Consider the following 17,303-nt stretch of genomic DNA (forward strand, 5'->3'; position numbering starts at 1 on the left):
ATGTGTCGGATAAATGAGATGTGTGCTGGGTTGAATGATGATGGATGAAAGGTATCATATACAAGTGATACCAATTAATTTTCCTTCCTTGTCCAGATATGTTCAGAGTTTACTCTGTTCATATCAGACTTGCCACAGCGTGTCACTGTGAGTAAGAACAATGTCTACGGCTTATTGATGGATCGTGCTTCGGTCCACCGGTTACGTCTCTAGGTGCTGTTGCCGAATCAACAGAGCCATAGTAGTGTGGTTGTCTTACAACGTGACTACTTTGGCAAGAGATTAGATAGCTCGAGTACTCCAGCAAAGTACTTGCGCATGGTACCGGTCATAGCCAATGTGCAAAAATTGCCACCTGCGTCTTCATTGAAGACAAAGGGGCGATGGTAGACCGTTCTCAAGTCTACCCTGTGGATGAAAAAGACCACCGTGAGATAAGGCCGACACGGCAGGTGCTCACGTTAAAACTATCGACAGTCAGACAGACGGACATGGCTTAATCGACTCCGCTATCTATAAGGATCCAAAATATATATACTTTATAGGGTCGGAAAATTATATTAAAGAAATTACAAACGGAATGACAAACTTATATAAACCCTTCTCACGAAGGTGAAGGCTATAACAAGTATGAATGTATAGTCGGGCAAAGCCATAGACCATGTGATACCCTACACCAGTCAGTATGTTGAAAGTGGGGATTATTTAAATAAATTTTTTTTTAAACTTTTTTTCGGAATATTTTTATTTTTTCAGCAAAAAAAGAGATTTTTTACAAGAGGTCTAAAAGGGGAGTACGTGAAAATATGGACTTATCCTTATAAATGTTGTTAGAGTAATTCACGACTAATTCAATGTTATTTATGTAGAATTTAAAAGAGTTATTAGTGTTTATAGGTAAATTTTGACCTTGAAGTCATTTTCTGAAGGTAGACAAGAGTCAAATGAGGCCCAATAATTACAAATACTGTTAATGTCATTAAAAGTTCTTTAAAACTATGTTTTGCCGACTTTTGTTGACATAAAAGAATATTTAATTTAATTATGAGCCCAAAGGCCCTATTTGGGGGGTACGGTTGTATGGGGGCTAGAACCGATTTTATTCATTTTCAATAGGCTTCGTCCTTGCACCAAAAAAAGAGTGTGCGCGAAATTTTATCCAATTATCTTGAAAATTGCGAAACATTTGAGTATTCTGTGGTATAAGCCAATAAAACATAACCTCACTTGAGGTGGAACGAAAGCACGAGGTTAATGTAGAAGACATATAACTTTGAACAGTTATGTGAAGTAATACACTACACCAGTGCGAGCGAGACGCAAAATTGTCGCGATGACGCGAGTGTTGTTCCCCCACTCAGACCTGAATTACGACTCGAAATTCAAATTTTTATTAATTTTCAAATTATATTTACAATCCTTCTTCTTTTTTATGAAACATGCATTGTTTTGATAACAGTCTGTGACGTTTTCCGTTGTTTTGGCAACTCGGCGAAGTTTAATCTTGTATTCAAAAACATCAAAGGGGGTTTACATCAGATTGAATTTATTTTTCGATTAACTAATCTGATTATTAATTGGCATTTGATTGCCAACTTAAACACCTGATCTTAGCAATACTAGAAAACCTTTTTTGGAAACTTTTGATTTTTGTGTGTGAGAGAAAGAGATATCAACCATCTCTTTCTCACACATACAAAATCAAAAGTTTCTCAACAAAAGTTTCCAAGTGTGAACCAGGTCTAATTGATCTTAAACAGAAAAACACAATCATTAGTTAAAGTCCGCCAAAATTTGTTCCGAGTTTAATTTAACAGCAAGTTAAGCCTACGATAACTGAATAGAAAGAAACTCGCCCTAATTTGTCCTTTGAACAATGTTCAGTTTAATTATTCAAGATATACTTACTACAATAACTGAATGGCAAATAAGAAAACAAAAAATTTTTCCATTTTAACGTATTTAATATTGAATCACATCATCCGAACTATTTATATAATAAATATGCGTGTATTAAGTAATAATAGATCATCAACATCATCATGCGTAATCGAAAAATAATCGTATTTATGAATGACAAAGTATTAAATAGCAAATTGAAACTTTTACATTTTTCCTTAACTATTTCACTCGCTTATTGTCCTGGCAACTAGATATTTAAATTTTGAAATAAATTAACTATATTTGGTGTTTCGTTTTTTTTTAATTTTTCACTGAATTAAATTCATCATTTTTTCTTTATTAAATAAAAATTTTAATTAAGTATATATGGTATATCGTGTCATGAGTGTTTCGCCATCTGTTTTATGTTTTTTTCTTTTCTCTTAATTGTTGCATTTTTCTTTACAATAATTAACAAAATGGTATGGTATATCATTTAAATAAAATACAATATCGTAAATATATATAAATATGTGTATCGAATTTCGATCTTTGTTTTTTTTTAACATAAATTGAAACAACAATATTACAAAAACAATTGTATATTCATTCATCGGGAAAAGCAAGACAAACAAAAAAAAGTCATCATAAATTAGGAAAAAATCAGACATGCAGTGTTGGATTTTAGATTTAGTTGCCAGAAATTTCCTTCATGCGGTTGAGGGCACTACCGGCTCTGAACCATTCAATTTGTTGTTCGTTCATGGTGTGATTCAACTTGATTTTGTCGACTTTGTCGCCGTTCTTGATTTCACAATCGACTTGTTTGCCAGGTGCCAAATTGGCAAGACCCAACAAAGAGATTTTGCTAGTAGGTTGAACCTAAAATTATACCAAAAGAAAACACGTGTAACAATTGTTATTTACCAATTCAAATATTAGAAATGCGGGCATGTGTGTCTTTGTTTACCTTATCGTAATCGGCAGGGTTGGCGAAAGTCAAAGGCAAAAGACCTTGTTTCTTCAAGTTGGTTTCATGGATACGGGCAAAGGACTTGACAATGATGGCACGGCCACCCAAGTGACGGGGTTCCAAGGCGGCATGTTCGCGAGATGAACCCTCACCGTAGTTGTCATCACCAACGGCAACCCATCTAATGTTGTTGGCCTTGTAGTCACGGGCAACATCGGGTACACCACCCCATTCACCGGTACGTTGGTTCTTGATCTTGTTCATTTCATTGTTTTCATAGTTGGTAGCACCAATGAACATGTTGTTGGAGATGTTGTCCAAATGACCACGGTATTTCAACCAGGGACCAGCGGCAGAAATGTGATCAGTGGTGCACTTACCCTTGACCTTGATGAGTACAGTCAAATCGATATAATCTTTGCCGTCCCACTTGTCGAAGGGAGACAACAATTGCAAACGTTGACTCTTGGGATCGACATCAACCTTAACGTTCTCGCCGTTCTACAATTTTAAATAGGACATCATAGAATATTTTTAATTTCCCTATTTCTGTTGTTCACTACTTACAGCTGGAGGAGCATCATAGGTGTCCATGCCGGGGTCGAAGCCCTTGGAGGGTAATTCATCTCCATAGGGAGAGTCCAATTTGAATTTCTTGCCATCAGCACCAGTCAATTCATCGGTAAGAGGGTTGAAGTCCAAGCGACCAGCAATGGAAAGAGCTGTTACCAATTCAGGGCTACAAAAACAACAATTAAGTTATTAATTATCATATAAAATAATACAACAATTTAGTATCTCACCTAGTAACGAAGGCATGAGTGGCAGGGTTGGCATCATTACGACCGGTGAAGTTACGATTGTAGGAGGTGACAATGGTGTTCTTGTCGCCCTTCTTAATGTCCTTACGATCCCATTGACCAATGCAGGGACCGCAGGCGTTAGCCAAGACGGTACCACCGAATTTGTTGAAAACATCAGCGATGCCGTCACGTTCAATGGTGGCACGAATCTGTTCAGAGCCGGGAGTTACATTGAAGGGAATCTTGGATTTGAGACCATGTTTCATGGCGTTCTTGGCAATGCTGGCGCAACGACCCATATCTTCGTAGGAAGAGTTGGTGCAGGAACCGATCAAACCGACCTTAATGTCCAAAGGATAACCGTTCTTCTTGGAGTTCTCACCCAATTTGCTGATGGGATGGGCCAAATCGGGAGTGAAGGGACCGTTGACATGGGGTTCCAAAGTGTTCAAGTCAATTTCGATGAGTTCATCGTATTGGCAATTGCTGTCGGCAGACAAGATCTTTGATTGGAATTTCTTGGCTTCATCAGCGATGCCAGAGCGACCAGTGGATTTCAAGTAAGCAGCCATACGTTCATTGAAGGGGAACACTGAAGTGGTGGCACCAATTTCAGCACCCATATTGCAAATGGTAGCCATACCAGTGCAAGAAATTGAGTCAACACCCTTGCCGTGGTATTCAATGATAGCACCAGTACCACCCTTGACGGTCAAGATGTCAGCAACCTTCAAGATGACATCCTTAGGGGAAGTCCAGCCGCTAATCTTACCAGTCAAGTTAACACCAATAACCTTGGGACACTTCAATTCCCAGGGGATGTTGGCCATTACATCGACGGCATCAGCACCACCGACACCAATGCACAAACCGCCAAGACCACCACCGTTGGGAGTATGGGAATCAGTACCGATCATCAATAAACCGGGGAAGGCATAGTTTTCCAAAATGATTTGATGGATAATACCACTGCCTGGCTTCCAGAAACCCAAGCCGTATTTAGCACAAGCACTGGCCAAGAATTTATAGACTTCGCTGTTCAAGTCCTTGGCGCGAGCCAAATCCTGAGGACCACCAACTTGAGCTTCGATCAAGTGATCGCAGTGAACGGTGGAGGGGACAGCTACCTTCTTCAAGCCGGAGGAAATGAATTGCAAAAGAGCCATTTGAGCGGTGGCATCTTGCATAGCAACACGATCGGGGCGCAAACGCAAGTAAGAGGTGCCACGAACAATTTCTTGGTTTTTGGGATCATCCAAGTGAGAGTACAAAATCTTCTCGGACAAGGTCAAAGGACGGTTCAAACGACCCTTGACAACATCCAAAGTTTTGGCCAACTTGTCATAAGGCATAAATACATCAGTATCGAATTTGGATAAAGCTACTTTAGAGGCGGTATAGCAGGAAGCATGGAATTGACGAGCTTGTACATCAAAACCATATTGTCCGGCTTTGCGAACCTAAAATGACAACAACATAAAGACATCATTTAGAAACAAATAGAACATATCAATTTAAATTTGCTAAACAGCGGCAGAGAATGGATGATACAAGTGATAGACAAACTTGTTAATTACGCTAATAAGCCAACAATAAATACATAATTCATAATCAAGCCGGTATATTAGTTCACTCACACTTTCATTCATTCAGCCACACATGACCTTGTTGTTTTTTTTCCTAGAGCCGTACTAATACCATCATAGTCTGTGACATTTTTATATTAATATGCAAAAAAAAAAAATATGTTCAAATCTTATCAGTTCTGGAAAAACACCAACAACACTGTGTACAAATGGTGAAATTCTAAAGGTAAATATTTGTTATAAAATTTTTTGTTTAAGAAAAAAACCAACAACAACTAATATACATATTAAGTCACATGGCTGTTGGACTGTGACTATATTTGTCTGGCAGTGGCAATTGTTTTTGGTTTTATATTGTTTAATAAAACCTTTTAGTAGATGAGATTGTCATTGAACCTTTAAAATACTGGTATTGACGATTTTGTTTCTACGTCATTTTTTTTTTTTTTTTGATTTAAGGAAGCTTATTTATGATGCCTGATAATTGATATCAATCAATATATATTTTATTCGAATATTTAAGAATTTTATACTGATTGTAAAATAAAGTTATTATACCCACCATCAAAAAAGTTGGGGGGTATATTGATTTTGGCATTCCGTTTGTAACACATCGATATATTGGTCATAGACCCACAAAAGTATATAAGTATTTCTGGGTCCTTATTAAATTCTAAGACGATCTAGCCATGTCTCTCCGTCCGTCCGTCTGTCTGATGAAAGCTCCATAGATTCCGAACGGAAAGAGATAGTGGATTGAATTTTTCCACAAATTGTCTCTATAGGTAAAGTTTGTTTGGTATTGAAAATGGGCAATATCGTTTCACGTTTTCGGATAGCCCCCATACAAGTAGACCCTCGAAAACAGCTTTAATGGACACATCTGTTTCAAAAGTACGAGTATAGCGATGATATTCGATATAAGTAAGTCTCTTATGATCAAAAACCTCTCTACTAAATTTTATGTTGATCGGTTCATAGTTGACCCTACCCCCCCTATAAGGTCCCCTTCAGAAAATGACTTTAACGCCCATTACTAACTTCAAAATACGAGTATAGTGATAAAATTAAAAACACATATGATCCAAAATTTCTCTATCTAAATTTTATGTTAATCGGTCTATAATTGATCCTACCCTCCATATAAGGTCCCCTTCATAATATGACTTTAACGCTCATTACTGGCTTAAAAAATTCGACACACATAAGTTTCAATGAAGCCAAAATCTCTCTATACAGCTTTATGTGGATCGATATATAGTAGACCCTACTCTCCATATAAGGTGCCCTTTAAAAATTATCTTAACGATCATTTCTGGCTTGAATACTGGTACAGAATACAGAAAAGCTATGACACACATATTTGTTTGTACGAGTTAAGTTAAAACCTCTCTACCAAATGTATTGAGAATCGGTCCATAAGAAAATTACTTAAACGTTCATTTTTTTGGATTTTAATTAGGTTTGGCGGTGTATTAAGCACTCATATTTCCAGGTTTGTCACACGTTTGTCCAGAGAAAACCCCACCAAACGACCTATACCTTCATATAGGAAGTTAGAGCATCCGGACTTAATTTCATCAAAGGTATTGTTGGTCTCCACCAGAAATAACTTTTAGAGTTTTAATGCTCTTCACCAGTATATATTTGAGTTTAAATGGTTATATCGTGAGTATTTTATGGTCTCCACCAGTTAGAAACATAACCTCACTCTGAGGTAAAACGAAAGCACGCGTTTAATGAAGACAACGCATTAAATTAGTGCGGGATGAGAAGTAATTCTGTTGAAAGCTGCGAGAGTTGTTCCCCAACTCAGACCTGAATTACAACTCTTAACGATCTTTGCTGGCTTAAAAATACATGAACAGTTATGAAATTGTATAAAAAACATTTATAAGAGAGTAAATCTTTTTAATTCATGCGGAAAGTGTGGGGAAGTTATATTCGCTTTCAAGCTGCAAACGCTCGATTCGTGAAAAACTCCACGAGCTTGCGCAACACAGATGGTCGACTAAGGCTACCTGTAGACTGGCGAGGATGATGTGGCCGTCGTATGACCGACGTAGATCACGAATCCTTATTCAGTTTCCGACAGCAAATCTACGGAACTTAATTGCAGAGGTGACTGGCCACTGGCCTTTTGGGCTTCATGCTAGAAGACTAGACCTTCCTAGTAATGACTTCTGCAGGAGCTGTCAAGACGAAGAGGAAGAAGAGAATACTGTTCACTTCCTCTGTCAGTGTCCTGCCCTAGCGGAGAATAGATTGAATCTGCTAAGAGCCAATGTCATGCATGACTTAACGTATCTATCTGAGGCTGACATCCGAAGAATAGACTCCTTTATTCGTGCGACTAAATGGTTTGGTTAGGAAACCAGAGTAGTTGGGTCGAAGTGTAATAATACGCCGACCGTTTTCTTTCTCTTTTCAGGTATCACAAAGGGATTACAACAAGGATCCAAGTGTGCCCCTAATGCGAACAGCAAGGGACAGCCTGCTAACCTAACCTATTTTCGAGGTAAAGATGTAAAAAAATTTATGAACAACGGTCAATTATTAACCCTATCTTTCATACAAGGTCCTCTTAAGTTAATTTAATGAGTAATATCACTCTGATGTTTATAAGGTAGCATTCCTTTTAAGGCATATGGTTTGATGAGATTCGGCACAGCTGAATATAACACTCTCACTTGTTTGATTATGCACCTGAAGTAAGTTGTAATTGACTCTGACTCTACTACTGACTAGTATGCCATTGACTTATTTGACTAATATTCAATAGACTAGTCTGTAGTTATGGGAAAATACTAGACCATAGATCAGTTAATATACTTTTCAAAATTGTTATAAACTCCAAAGATAATTAAAAGAAAAACAATAAAAATTTAGGTCGTTATTCAATTGCGACGTGTTTAAATTAAGTAAAATAGGAAAAAATAACAAAACAAACATCTTTAGTAAAAAGAAATTGAATTATTTATATCAAGATATACATTAGACCGACTCACTGTTTGTGAGCTGGACCAAATTAAAAAAAAGATATTTTCAAGTTATTTTTATTTTGTTTTGAAACAAAATTAAATTAAGCACCATTTTTTGTGAGTCGGTCTAATGTACATATATATCTATAAATGTATATGTATACATGTGTGCATTTGTTATATATATTTAAATAAAAAAAAGCGGTAAATATATTTCCAATTCACAATCGGTGTTGTGCGGTTATATCGTTGTATGTAGTAATTGGTTTGAACAAATTTTGCATCATATATAACTATACAACATCGATTGAACAATAGTGTCTGGTGAAATCTACAAATTTTAGTCCAGACGTCTGGACAAAATTTTGTAGAAACCTTTTTTAGGCTAATATCTAATGTTGCATTGATATTTGGAATAAAATTACGTTTTAAAATCATATAACATTTATAATTTTTCATGAGTGTAAGTTTTCTCGCTTACAATACCAGTGTACACTTAATAAGGTAGCCTCGTCCGCACAGCTGATCATCAGCTTTTACAATCTTATCTGTCAAAATTCCTGTTTGTTTACATAGAAAAAAAATCGCAAAAGGTGTAAAAATTTTAAAAAGTGAAGAAAATTATGGTTTTAAAGGAGTTTTCTAGGTCAATCGTGATTAAATGTCTTTGTTATCCTTCTCTCTTGATAAAAAAAGAAAATCTTTAGCTCCGGCATACGTTCCAAATCAGTTTCAACTATTTTTAACACGACCAATCACTTTTCACAAAAAACACGTTTAATTCGGAAAATTGGTGTTCCCAATAGATATAGTTATGATTTTCAGACATTCCACGTTTAATTAATATAATATATTAATATTAATAGTTAAAAATTTAAATTATTGCTAAAAACTCAAATTTATATTGTGTTTATTTGTTGCTTTTTCATTCTACACACACAGCTTTTTTTGACAGATGGGATTATTCTACAATAACAAATCGCCTGTTGTTTTTGTATTGTTGTATTTGTTGTAGCGACGAGGCTACCTTATTAAGTGTACACTGTACAATACTATAGTAATACCCAGCAATTGATAACAAAGTTATCACATGCTTTCATTTTTACGTATTAGAATTTATTGTAACACTTTTTTACACACTGTATGTTTGTATAGGTATGTGCGAAATGTTTGTTTGTTTTAATTGCTTCAATTATATTTGCATGAGAAATAATACTAGAGTAAGCGGATATTTGACCTATGTATTTAACAATTAATTCATGTATAATGATGTGAGATAAGATATTAATAAAGAAAAATTTAACAAAGCATGTCAAATTTTAATATGATACGAGGAAAAGTAAAAAAGGAAACTGAAGAAAAGAGAAAGATGCGAGAATTTCCCTGCAAGAAGAACAAAGGAAGAAAGTGGTAATGGAAGCGAGATACCTAATTGTCCATTTTTTAAATAACCAAAACATTCCTCTGATGAAGCCCAGAATAGTACCTAATTTGCATCCTGTTATATTTCCTTGTTTATCGTGGTATCTTTTTCCTAATTATTTCAGTCTTTATTCTGGGATAGTGTCAGTGTCCCTGTACCTGAACAATCCTTCCAGTTCCCTTTTAACAGTTGTTTACCAAGCTAGAATGTAACATTTTAAACTATAAAGCTTTAATTATTATCCCAAAGGGTTTTACATAACCTAATCTACTATTAAGCTCCAGATTAAAGCTCTGTCTAGCCAATTAAACTGCAATCTAATTATCCTGTACGTTACAGTATCCCTGTACCTGACTAAACCTTCCAGTTCCCATTTGCAGCTGTTTACCAGGCTAGAATGTAACGTTTTAAACTGTAAATCTTTAAAAACTATCCGATGGGGTTTTACAGAACCTAACCTCTAGATCTAAGCTCTGTCTGGCCAATTCATCTACAATCTCTTAATAATGTCGGATTAAAACAGATTTCCATAATGCCAGGATCTCCAACTGAAAGGCGCTACATTCGCCCCAAAAACCTGCAGGGGGTTTATTTGGTACATCTACCAAATAAACCCCCTGCACCTGTGCCAGAATCCATCAGTAAAGACTGTTCAGTGTGATCAAAGTTCAATGATCTACTATTTCTCTGCAATAACAACAACAAAATTATTTGAATCTCATGCCGAAAAGTACTTTCAATCAGCTCTGATATTAATAACTTACTTAATATTACAACCATGTAAACAACATAATCATCATTATTAACAAGATCATTAGCAAATAATCAAAATATAGTAAACAATTAAGTGCCGGTAATCAAATTGTTTGATTTTTATAAAAGAAATGCAGAATTTTAAAAACAAGTGTTGCTAAGCATAAAATTTTTTAAATAAATTTGCCAATATAAAAATATAATTAAATAAAATCACTTTCGTTTAATTTGACAATTTAAAAATAGTATATTTTGGCAACCGAAAGAATCCAAACAATTAAATGACTGCATTAAAAAAAAAACTAAATTTATACATAACAAAATAAATGCTGATAAAGTCATAATGATCAAACGCAATAAAGGAATTTTGCCTTTTTGTTGTTTGCGGAAATTTTGTTAGGGGTCTTATAACAATATGATTTATAATAAGGTTTATTATAATCTCTAGAAGTGATATTTATAAAACGCATAACAAAATGTAAACCTAATCAGATAACAAAATCTTAAGGCTCTAAATTTTAAACTCAACTTGCACCACCACCCCCAATATACTAACAACAGTAGCCTATAAAGAAATTACAAAATGCAAAGTCTATTGTCTTTGCATTATTGGACGACCGAATATTTGGTTAGGTAACAGTCATTTGAGGTTAGAATCGTTTTTATGCAAACGCAAATTTTCCTTTTGGCCATTTTATTGCACAACCGGACTGAAATTGTTTTCCAAAAATCAAAATATTTTCTTTTGATCATTTGTTGTCATTATTGTCTTTATGTTATTTATTAAACCAAATATAGGATTTATGACAAAACTACCAACAAATTTAAAAAAATCACATAATTATCACGGCACACACTTTGGATAAAACGAAAATTTTGCTAAATTTATCAATGCGTTTTTATTTAAACATATTCCACATGAGAAAAGGCCAACTTACCTGCGATTGCAATAATCTGATAGTGGCCATTATGTTCCAAAAAAACACTTGTATAAAAATTCCTATAAATTTATTATTTCTTTATATAAACCGACTTGGTGCACAAACGAATCTTCAGCCTTCTCAGCTGGAAGATTTCAATTCTGACTGACGACTAACGGGAAGAGAATCTGTTCTCAATGTAAAATTCTTTTGTGACATTTGATTTTTTTCATTTTTTCATTTATTTGACATTTGTTTTGTTTCATTTTCGTGTGTGTGAGCAAAAAACAGAGCAAAATGCTACCAGATCAATTAATTTTATAATACAGTGGAATGTTCGAGCAACGTGTTGTTGCGTTTAAATGTTGTTTAAAAAATATTAACTTTTAACGTTTGAAATAAGTTTATCTATTGTTTTCTTCATTTCGTTATTTAAATAAGAACATATGCAATTAAATATAAAGCTAATAGTCTTGTGAAATTCGTTGAAAAAAAGTTTGGCAACTGTTGTGAAATGATAAACAAATAGCGTTTCAGATTATTTCTGTAATGAAATTTAGCGGTTTTGGTATTTTGTCTTATTTTGATAAAGGAAATAAAAATTGTGCCTCATTTATCTGACCGATATAATTAAATTCTGTTTTAAAATTAATGGCTATGGAGAGTTAATAAAAAAAGATGTGAACTGGCAATTTCAGGAAAATTATAATTACGATGGAAAGAAGTCAATCTCGAGATACAAATTAGGGAATTTAATTGTTTAGTTATACCCTACACACTGTTTGACATATATTGTCGTATCGAAGTTAAAAAATATTGTATTATATAATAACCTAGACCGTTATATTATGAACAGAAATGGTTTAAGTAGGTTTTAAAAAGAGATCTTCGAAGATATAAGCACTTAAAAAATGGTTCTGCACAGTTTCTCAGAATCGACTGATGTTAATCTCCTTTGATGTTTTTTATCTATCTATCTATCTATCTATCTATCTATCTATCTATCTATCTATCTATCTATCTATCTATCTATCTATCTATCTATCTATCTATCTATCTATCTATCTATCTATCTATCTATCTATCTATCTATCTATCTATCTATCTATCTATCTATCTATCTATCTATCTATCTATCTATCTATCTATCTATCTATCTATCTATCTATCTATCTATCTATCTATCTATCTATCTATCTATCTATCTATCTATACAAAATGAATGTGTGTTTGTTTGTATGTTTGTATAACGTTATAGACTACTAAACGGCTGAAGCGATTTTCTTGAAATTCAAGGCGTATTTCTGTATGTCTGGAGTTGGTAATAGGATTCTTTTCATTTTGAAATTTCATGAGAGCGAGGAGCCACGCCCACATTAAGAAAATATAAAATTCGTATATTTTAGATAATATAACAGTTAGAGTCCTCAAATTTTGTCGGAGCCATTTTATTGGCGGACTAGCGTTAGAGGGCGTGGCACCTCCCTTTATTATTATAATTATTTTCTTCATATACATAAAAATATAACATAATATGTTATATATATTATATCTTTGATTCTATATATAAAATAATGTATCATGAAGTAAACCGCAGTTTTTTTATCATGAAATATATAAATAAATTCCTTGCTTGTACTTTAATTATGTGTCTTTAAAGATTTAGTTTTAATTAAAACATTGACAAGTTTAAACATGAAATTATTAAATATAATGATCTTGATATTACCAATCATTGTGATTGCATCTGGTAAGAAAAAAGGGCGAAATTTATAAAAATTATAATTTTACTTATGTTAACAAACTTAACACTTTAAAAAATATTGAAATATTATCTATTTCAGCAAATGAATCATTCAAACATTGTTTTGATACTTTAGATAACTATAATGAGAATCAAATAAAAAATATTTATAATTTTACTGTTGAAAAAGTTGCAAATACTTCCCCAGCTAATAAGATATTTGAATGTTATCTAAAGGAAACTCGTCAAAAGGGAGTTAAAACAATTGATGAAAACTATTTTGATATCTTGCTAAAATGCAATGAATACAAGAACCAACAATTGTCTAATTTAGAATTGCAACATATTAAAGAGCTTAAACAATTGGGGTTACCTTTGTATTTGGAAGAACATGCACGAAGTCGCATAAATGCTGGATTAGGAATGGGTCAAGAAAATGCGAGAAACATTTTGAAATACATTGAAAATGATTTGACTAAAAAGATTGAAATGAGTGATCAATATACGCATTATAGAAGTTTGGTATATGCCAAATTGACATCATTGGGAAAATCTGGTAAAAAATCTATAGCTGCACATGCTTCAATTGTATTCACCGCTTTGATAGCTTTTTTAATTAAACAATTTTAAAATTTTATTTATTAAATTGTGTATAACAATTATGGAATATTCTTCTGAAACCTGCCAGCGGAATGAGCATACAGTGAATCAATTAAGTAATTTGCCTATGTAAAATTTTATAAATTTTAAGAAAAAACTTTATTTAACAATTATTTTTAGCAAAATAAAGCAATTTGTTTGTTGTATTTTTTTAAAGAATATGCTTTTTTTAATTTTCTATCATAAAAATTAAAATCGTTATATTAATTAACGAGATTTTTGAAAAAATGTGAACGTATTGTTAATTTTTTGGGTCAATAAAGTATTTTGCTTTTTTAGGTTTTTTGTTCATTTTTTTAATATTGCTGCATTATTTTATAAAATTTAATATTTTTATTACTCCTATTATTATCAGAATTTATCAATATTTGACTTAGCATGAAATTTCGAAAATAATAAGTAATTTTGAATTGGATACATGATATATTAAATAGTCAATGGATTTGGACCTAGAAAAAATGTTTTGTGAGGTATTATTTTTGTTATAATATATAGATTTATATATTATAACAAAAATAATCCGGGGTTTTGGTCATTTTGTATTGATAAATAAAAACTACATTACGGAAACTCCATCTATTTGGGGAGTATTGTGTAAATTTTATTTAGAATTGTATAATATTGATTCTTATTCAATAAATCTAACACTTAGTACCACCCTAGCCACTCTAATGGGTATGGGAACATCACCATATACCACTATAGAACTATTAAATGCTCAAATCTTGATTTTCAACCTCATATTTTAAATCCTTTATTTTATGAATAAGATACAGTAGACGTATTTGGATCTAGATAGTTATTCTTGATTTGGGTTCTAAATATATATAAGTGTATATATTAGGTGAAAAGTATTTCTTTTGTTGATGTTACGGTATGATAACCACCTCTATTTTAAAATATCTAAATTAGGTATTTTACCTCTACTACACGACTGTCCACTTTACATTGGTTCCAAGCAACCTAAGGTCTGTTTAGAGGTCTAAATTTAAACATAGTTTTCCTCCTAGTTCGTATATAGATTTTGAAAAAGATAAATCAGGTGTCCAATAGTTTTCCTTGGATACAAGTCGCCCCCTTTGGCAGTTAAAGATTTTGAAAGAGCACTCAGTGCGTTTTTACTAATAATTCTTTGGATCATTTCATCTATTACTCTATTTAATATTTTTTAATGTTATTGATTAAACATTTCGTAATTATATTTTATTGATTTACACTTGTTCTAGAAATCTAAACTAATTTTTTACATCGAAATTGCCTCATTATTATCCTTTAAACATTTTAAGGAAAATAACATCATATTTTCACCCAATGAGGATATGATTTTTGCAAATCGCAATTGAAAAATATTTAACACTTCTTCAATAAATTCCAAAAATAATTAAAAAATAATTTGAAAAACCAAATGAAATTAACCGGAATTCTTAATATGCAAAATACTTTATTGACATGCAAATTCTGATGAATAATTATAAAATGCAACAACAAATGCACCAAAATTTGTATTTTAATATTTTTTCTAATTTTTCCCATTTTACACAATCTCTATTTTTACCTGTTTTTTCGAATTTTATTTATGAACAAAAAAACTAAATTCTCTTAAAAAAGGTAGTCAAAAAACTTAGTTGATTCACTGTAGCTGCTCACAATCTGTGGGATTTAGGTGTAACGGTTTTTTTTTTAAACTTTTAAAAACAACCATAATTGTTAATTGTTGTCGGTTTCACACACTGTACGCGGGTATAGAACGGTTAAGGGCAGTTTCAAATGTTATCAGGAAATTAATATTTATGTATGTTTGTATATAATCTGGTTGCTGGTATTTTGATTTGGCGACTCTAATACTCAGTTTCATTAAAATCTTTAACAAGTAAAAAACATGGAGAGAAGGGCCGATCAAATTAAAATTATTATTTTATTATTTTCCATTATTATGACGACATCTGGTAAGTAATTTAAAATCGGTATTAAAATAAAAATTTAATTATTTACTATTTCTTAATATATATTTTTTTCCTTTTAGCAAACACCCGCGATCATTGTTTTGATATTTTAGACAAATACTCACAGAATCAAATCAAAAATATCTATAGTTTTGACGTTGAAAAAGTCGCAAATACTTCTCCAGCTAATGAAATATTTGAATGTTATCTTAAGGAAACACGAGAAAATAATGTTAAAAAAAATGCTGAAAAATATTTCGATGTGTTCAGAAAGTGTAATGAATATAAAAAACAACAATTGTTATATATAGAATTACACCATATTGAGGAGCTTACTAAAATCGGTTTACCTTCGTATTTGGAACAACGTATTGTACGTCGTATTGAAGGTGGTGAAGGAAATGCTAGTGAAATTTTAAAATTAATTCAGAATGATTTGTGTACTAAGATAGAGATGAGTGATCAATATACAGAGTACAGAAGTTTGGTACGTTTCAAATTGGAAACGGCTGGGAAATCTGGCAGCAAATCAATTGCAGCAATACATTCTTCAATTGTATTTATTGTTTTAATACATTATTTATTTAAGGTATTTTAGAATATTTTTAATTAATTATTAAAATATGCAAGTATCCAGCAAAAAAAAAAAAAGAACTTCCAAAGAAGCGAAAAAGAAGTAGAATTTACTTTATGGAAGTAGTGCAAAAAGACCTGTGCTAAGGCTTATCATAAGAGCAATGTTCTTTTTATTGGATTCAAATTCACTACATCTGAAGTCATTCTCAGCAAGTGATTTTTATGTTATTTTTTGGAAGTTATTAGGATGTGAATTTGTACTATTATAGAATTCAACTAATTTGACTTAAATAATATTAACATAAATTGATAAATGCGTGTAGCATTTATCAATGAACTCCAAAATAAAATGGATTTAATTAAAAAAATTTCTTTTCGTTTCTTTGGAAGTCAAAAAACATCAATTCCACAGAAGGTAAACAAACAAACACCACTTCAAAAGTAACACTAATGTGTTGATAAGTGGTAATAAATGTTATTCTTTTGGAAGTACTTCGTTTTATTTCTGCTGGATACAGCGCAGTTTTGAATATATTTTTCAATGAAGATATTTTCCTTGTTAATATTAATAATTAATCATTATCTCTACCTCGTATTATCGTCCATAGTGTAAATTTATATATTGCCGGTTAAAATATATGTTTGTAAAAGATTTTAATTTATAGTTTTTAGTATTTTAATAATATAATAATCTGATCGTAAAATAAGATCTAAGAAATAAAATAAAATGTTTACTCTTTATTAAGCCGAATGTTATTGCTGTTTATTGAAAATATATATGAGTAGTTCTAAAATCGTATTACTAAAGTCAAAGACTAAAATTTTCGAGCTACATGGACATATATTTATTCCCAGTTTTACTTTTTTGTGTAATTTTTAAATATACAGTGAATCAATTAAGTAATTTGCCTATGTAATTATTTACAGCAAAATAAAACTATTTGTTTGTTGTATTTTTTAAAGAATATCTTATATTTTAATTTTCTACCATAAAATGTAAAATCGTGATATTATTTAATGAAATTTTTGATAAAATGAGAACGTATTGTTAATTTTTTAG

General features: G+C 32.1%; 3 protein-coding genes across 3 annotated transcripts; 2 read left to right on the forward strand and 1 right to left on the reverse strand.

Annotated features, from left to right (window-relative positions):
- Positions 1 to 1,943: 1,943 nt before the first annotated feature.
- On the reverse strand, positions 1,944 to 11,498 carry LOC111678359 (probable aconitate hydratase, mitochondrial). Its single transcript, XM_023439655.2, has 5 exons — positions 11,339 to 11,498; positions 3,658 to 5,117; positions 3,422 to 3,593; positions 2,852 to 3,355; positions 1,944 to 2,763 (listed from the first exon to the last, which is right to left on the reverse strand). The coding sequence occupies exons 1-5, from the start codon at positions 11,366 to 11,368 to the stop codon at positions 2,572 to 2,574; spliced, it is 2,358 nt and encodes a 785-aa protein (XP_023295423.2). The 5' UTR covers positions 11,369 to 11,498; the 3' UTR covers positions 1,944 to 2,571.
- A 1,492-nt stretch (positions 11,499 to 12,990) lies between these two features.
- Positions 12,991 to 13,883, forward strand: LOC111678383. Its single transcript, XM_023439721.2, has 2 exons — positions 12,991 to 13,070; positions 13,165 to 13,883. Exons 1-2 carry the CDS (start codon positions 13,016 to 13,018, stop codon positions 13,692 to 13,694), a joined length of 585 nt encoding a protein of 194 aa, XP_023295489.2. The 5' UTR covers positions 12,991 to 13,015; the 3' UTR covers positions 13,695 to 13,883.
- Positions 13,884 to 15,491: 1,608 nt separating this feature from the next.
- On the forward strand, positions 15,492 to 16,905 carry LOC124420553. Its single transcript, XM_046953804.1, has 2 exons — positions 15,492 to 15,670; positions 15,748 to 16,905. The coding sequence occupies exons 1-2, from the start codon at positions 15,604 to 15,606 to the stop codon at positions 16,263 to 16,265; spliced, it is 585 nt and encodes a 194-aa protein (XP_046809760.1). The 5' UTR covers positions 15,492 to 15,603; the 3' UTR covers positions 16,266 to 16,905.
- The last annotated feature ends 398 nt before the right edge of the window (positions 16,906 to 17,303 follow it).

This window comes from Lucilia cuprina, chromosome 2 (assembly GCF_022045245.1).
Source record: "Lucilia cuprina isolate Lc7/37 chromosome 2, ASM2204524v1, whole genome shotgun sequence".
Taxonomy (NCBI): Eukaryota; Metazoa; Arthropoda; class Insecta; order Diptera; family Calliphoridae; genus Lucilia; species Lucilia cuprina.

Bases quoted from the DNA above. Each gene is read 5' to 3' on its own strand.
- LOC111678383 (XM_023439721.2), top strand. From the start codon at position 13,016: ATGAAATTATTAAATATAATGATCTTGATATTACCAATCATTGTGATT. The intron at 13,071-13,164 runs GTAAGAAAAAAG...TATCTATTTCAG, and splicing joins AATCATTGTGATTGCATCTG to CAAATGAATCATTCAAACAT.
- LOC111678359 (XM_023439655.2), bottom strand. From the start codon at position 11,368: ATGGCCACTATCAGATTATTGCAATCGCAG. The intron at 5,118-11,338 runs GTAAGTTGGCCT...TTGTCATTTTAG, and splicing joins TCAGATTATTGCAATCGCAG to GTTCGCAAAGCCGGACAATA. The intron at 3,594-3,657 runs GTGAGATACTAA...TTGTTTTTGTAG, and splicing joins ACTCATGCCTTCGTTACTAG to CCCTGAATTGGTAACAGCTC.
- LOC124420553 (XM_046953804.1), top strand. From the start codon at position 15,604: ATGGAGAGAAGGGCCGATCAAATTAAAATTATTATTTTATTATTTTCC. The intron at 15,671-15,747 runs GTAAGTAATTTA...TTTTCCTTTTAG, and splicing joins CATTATTATGACGACATCTG to CAAACACCCGCGATCATTGT.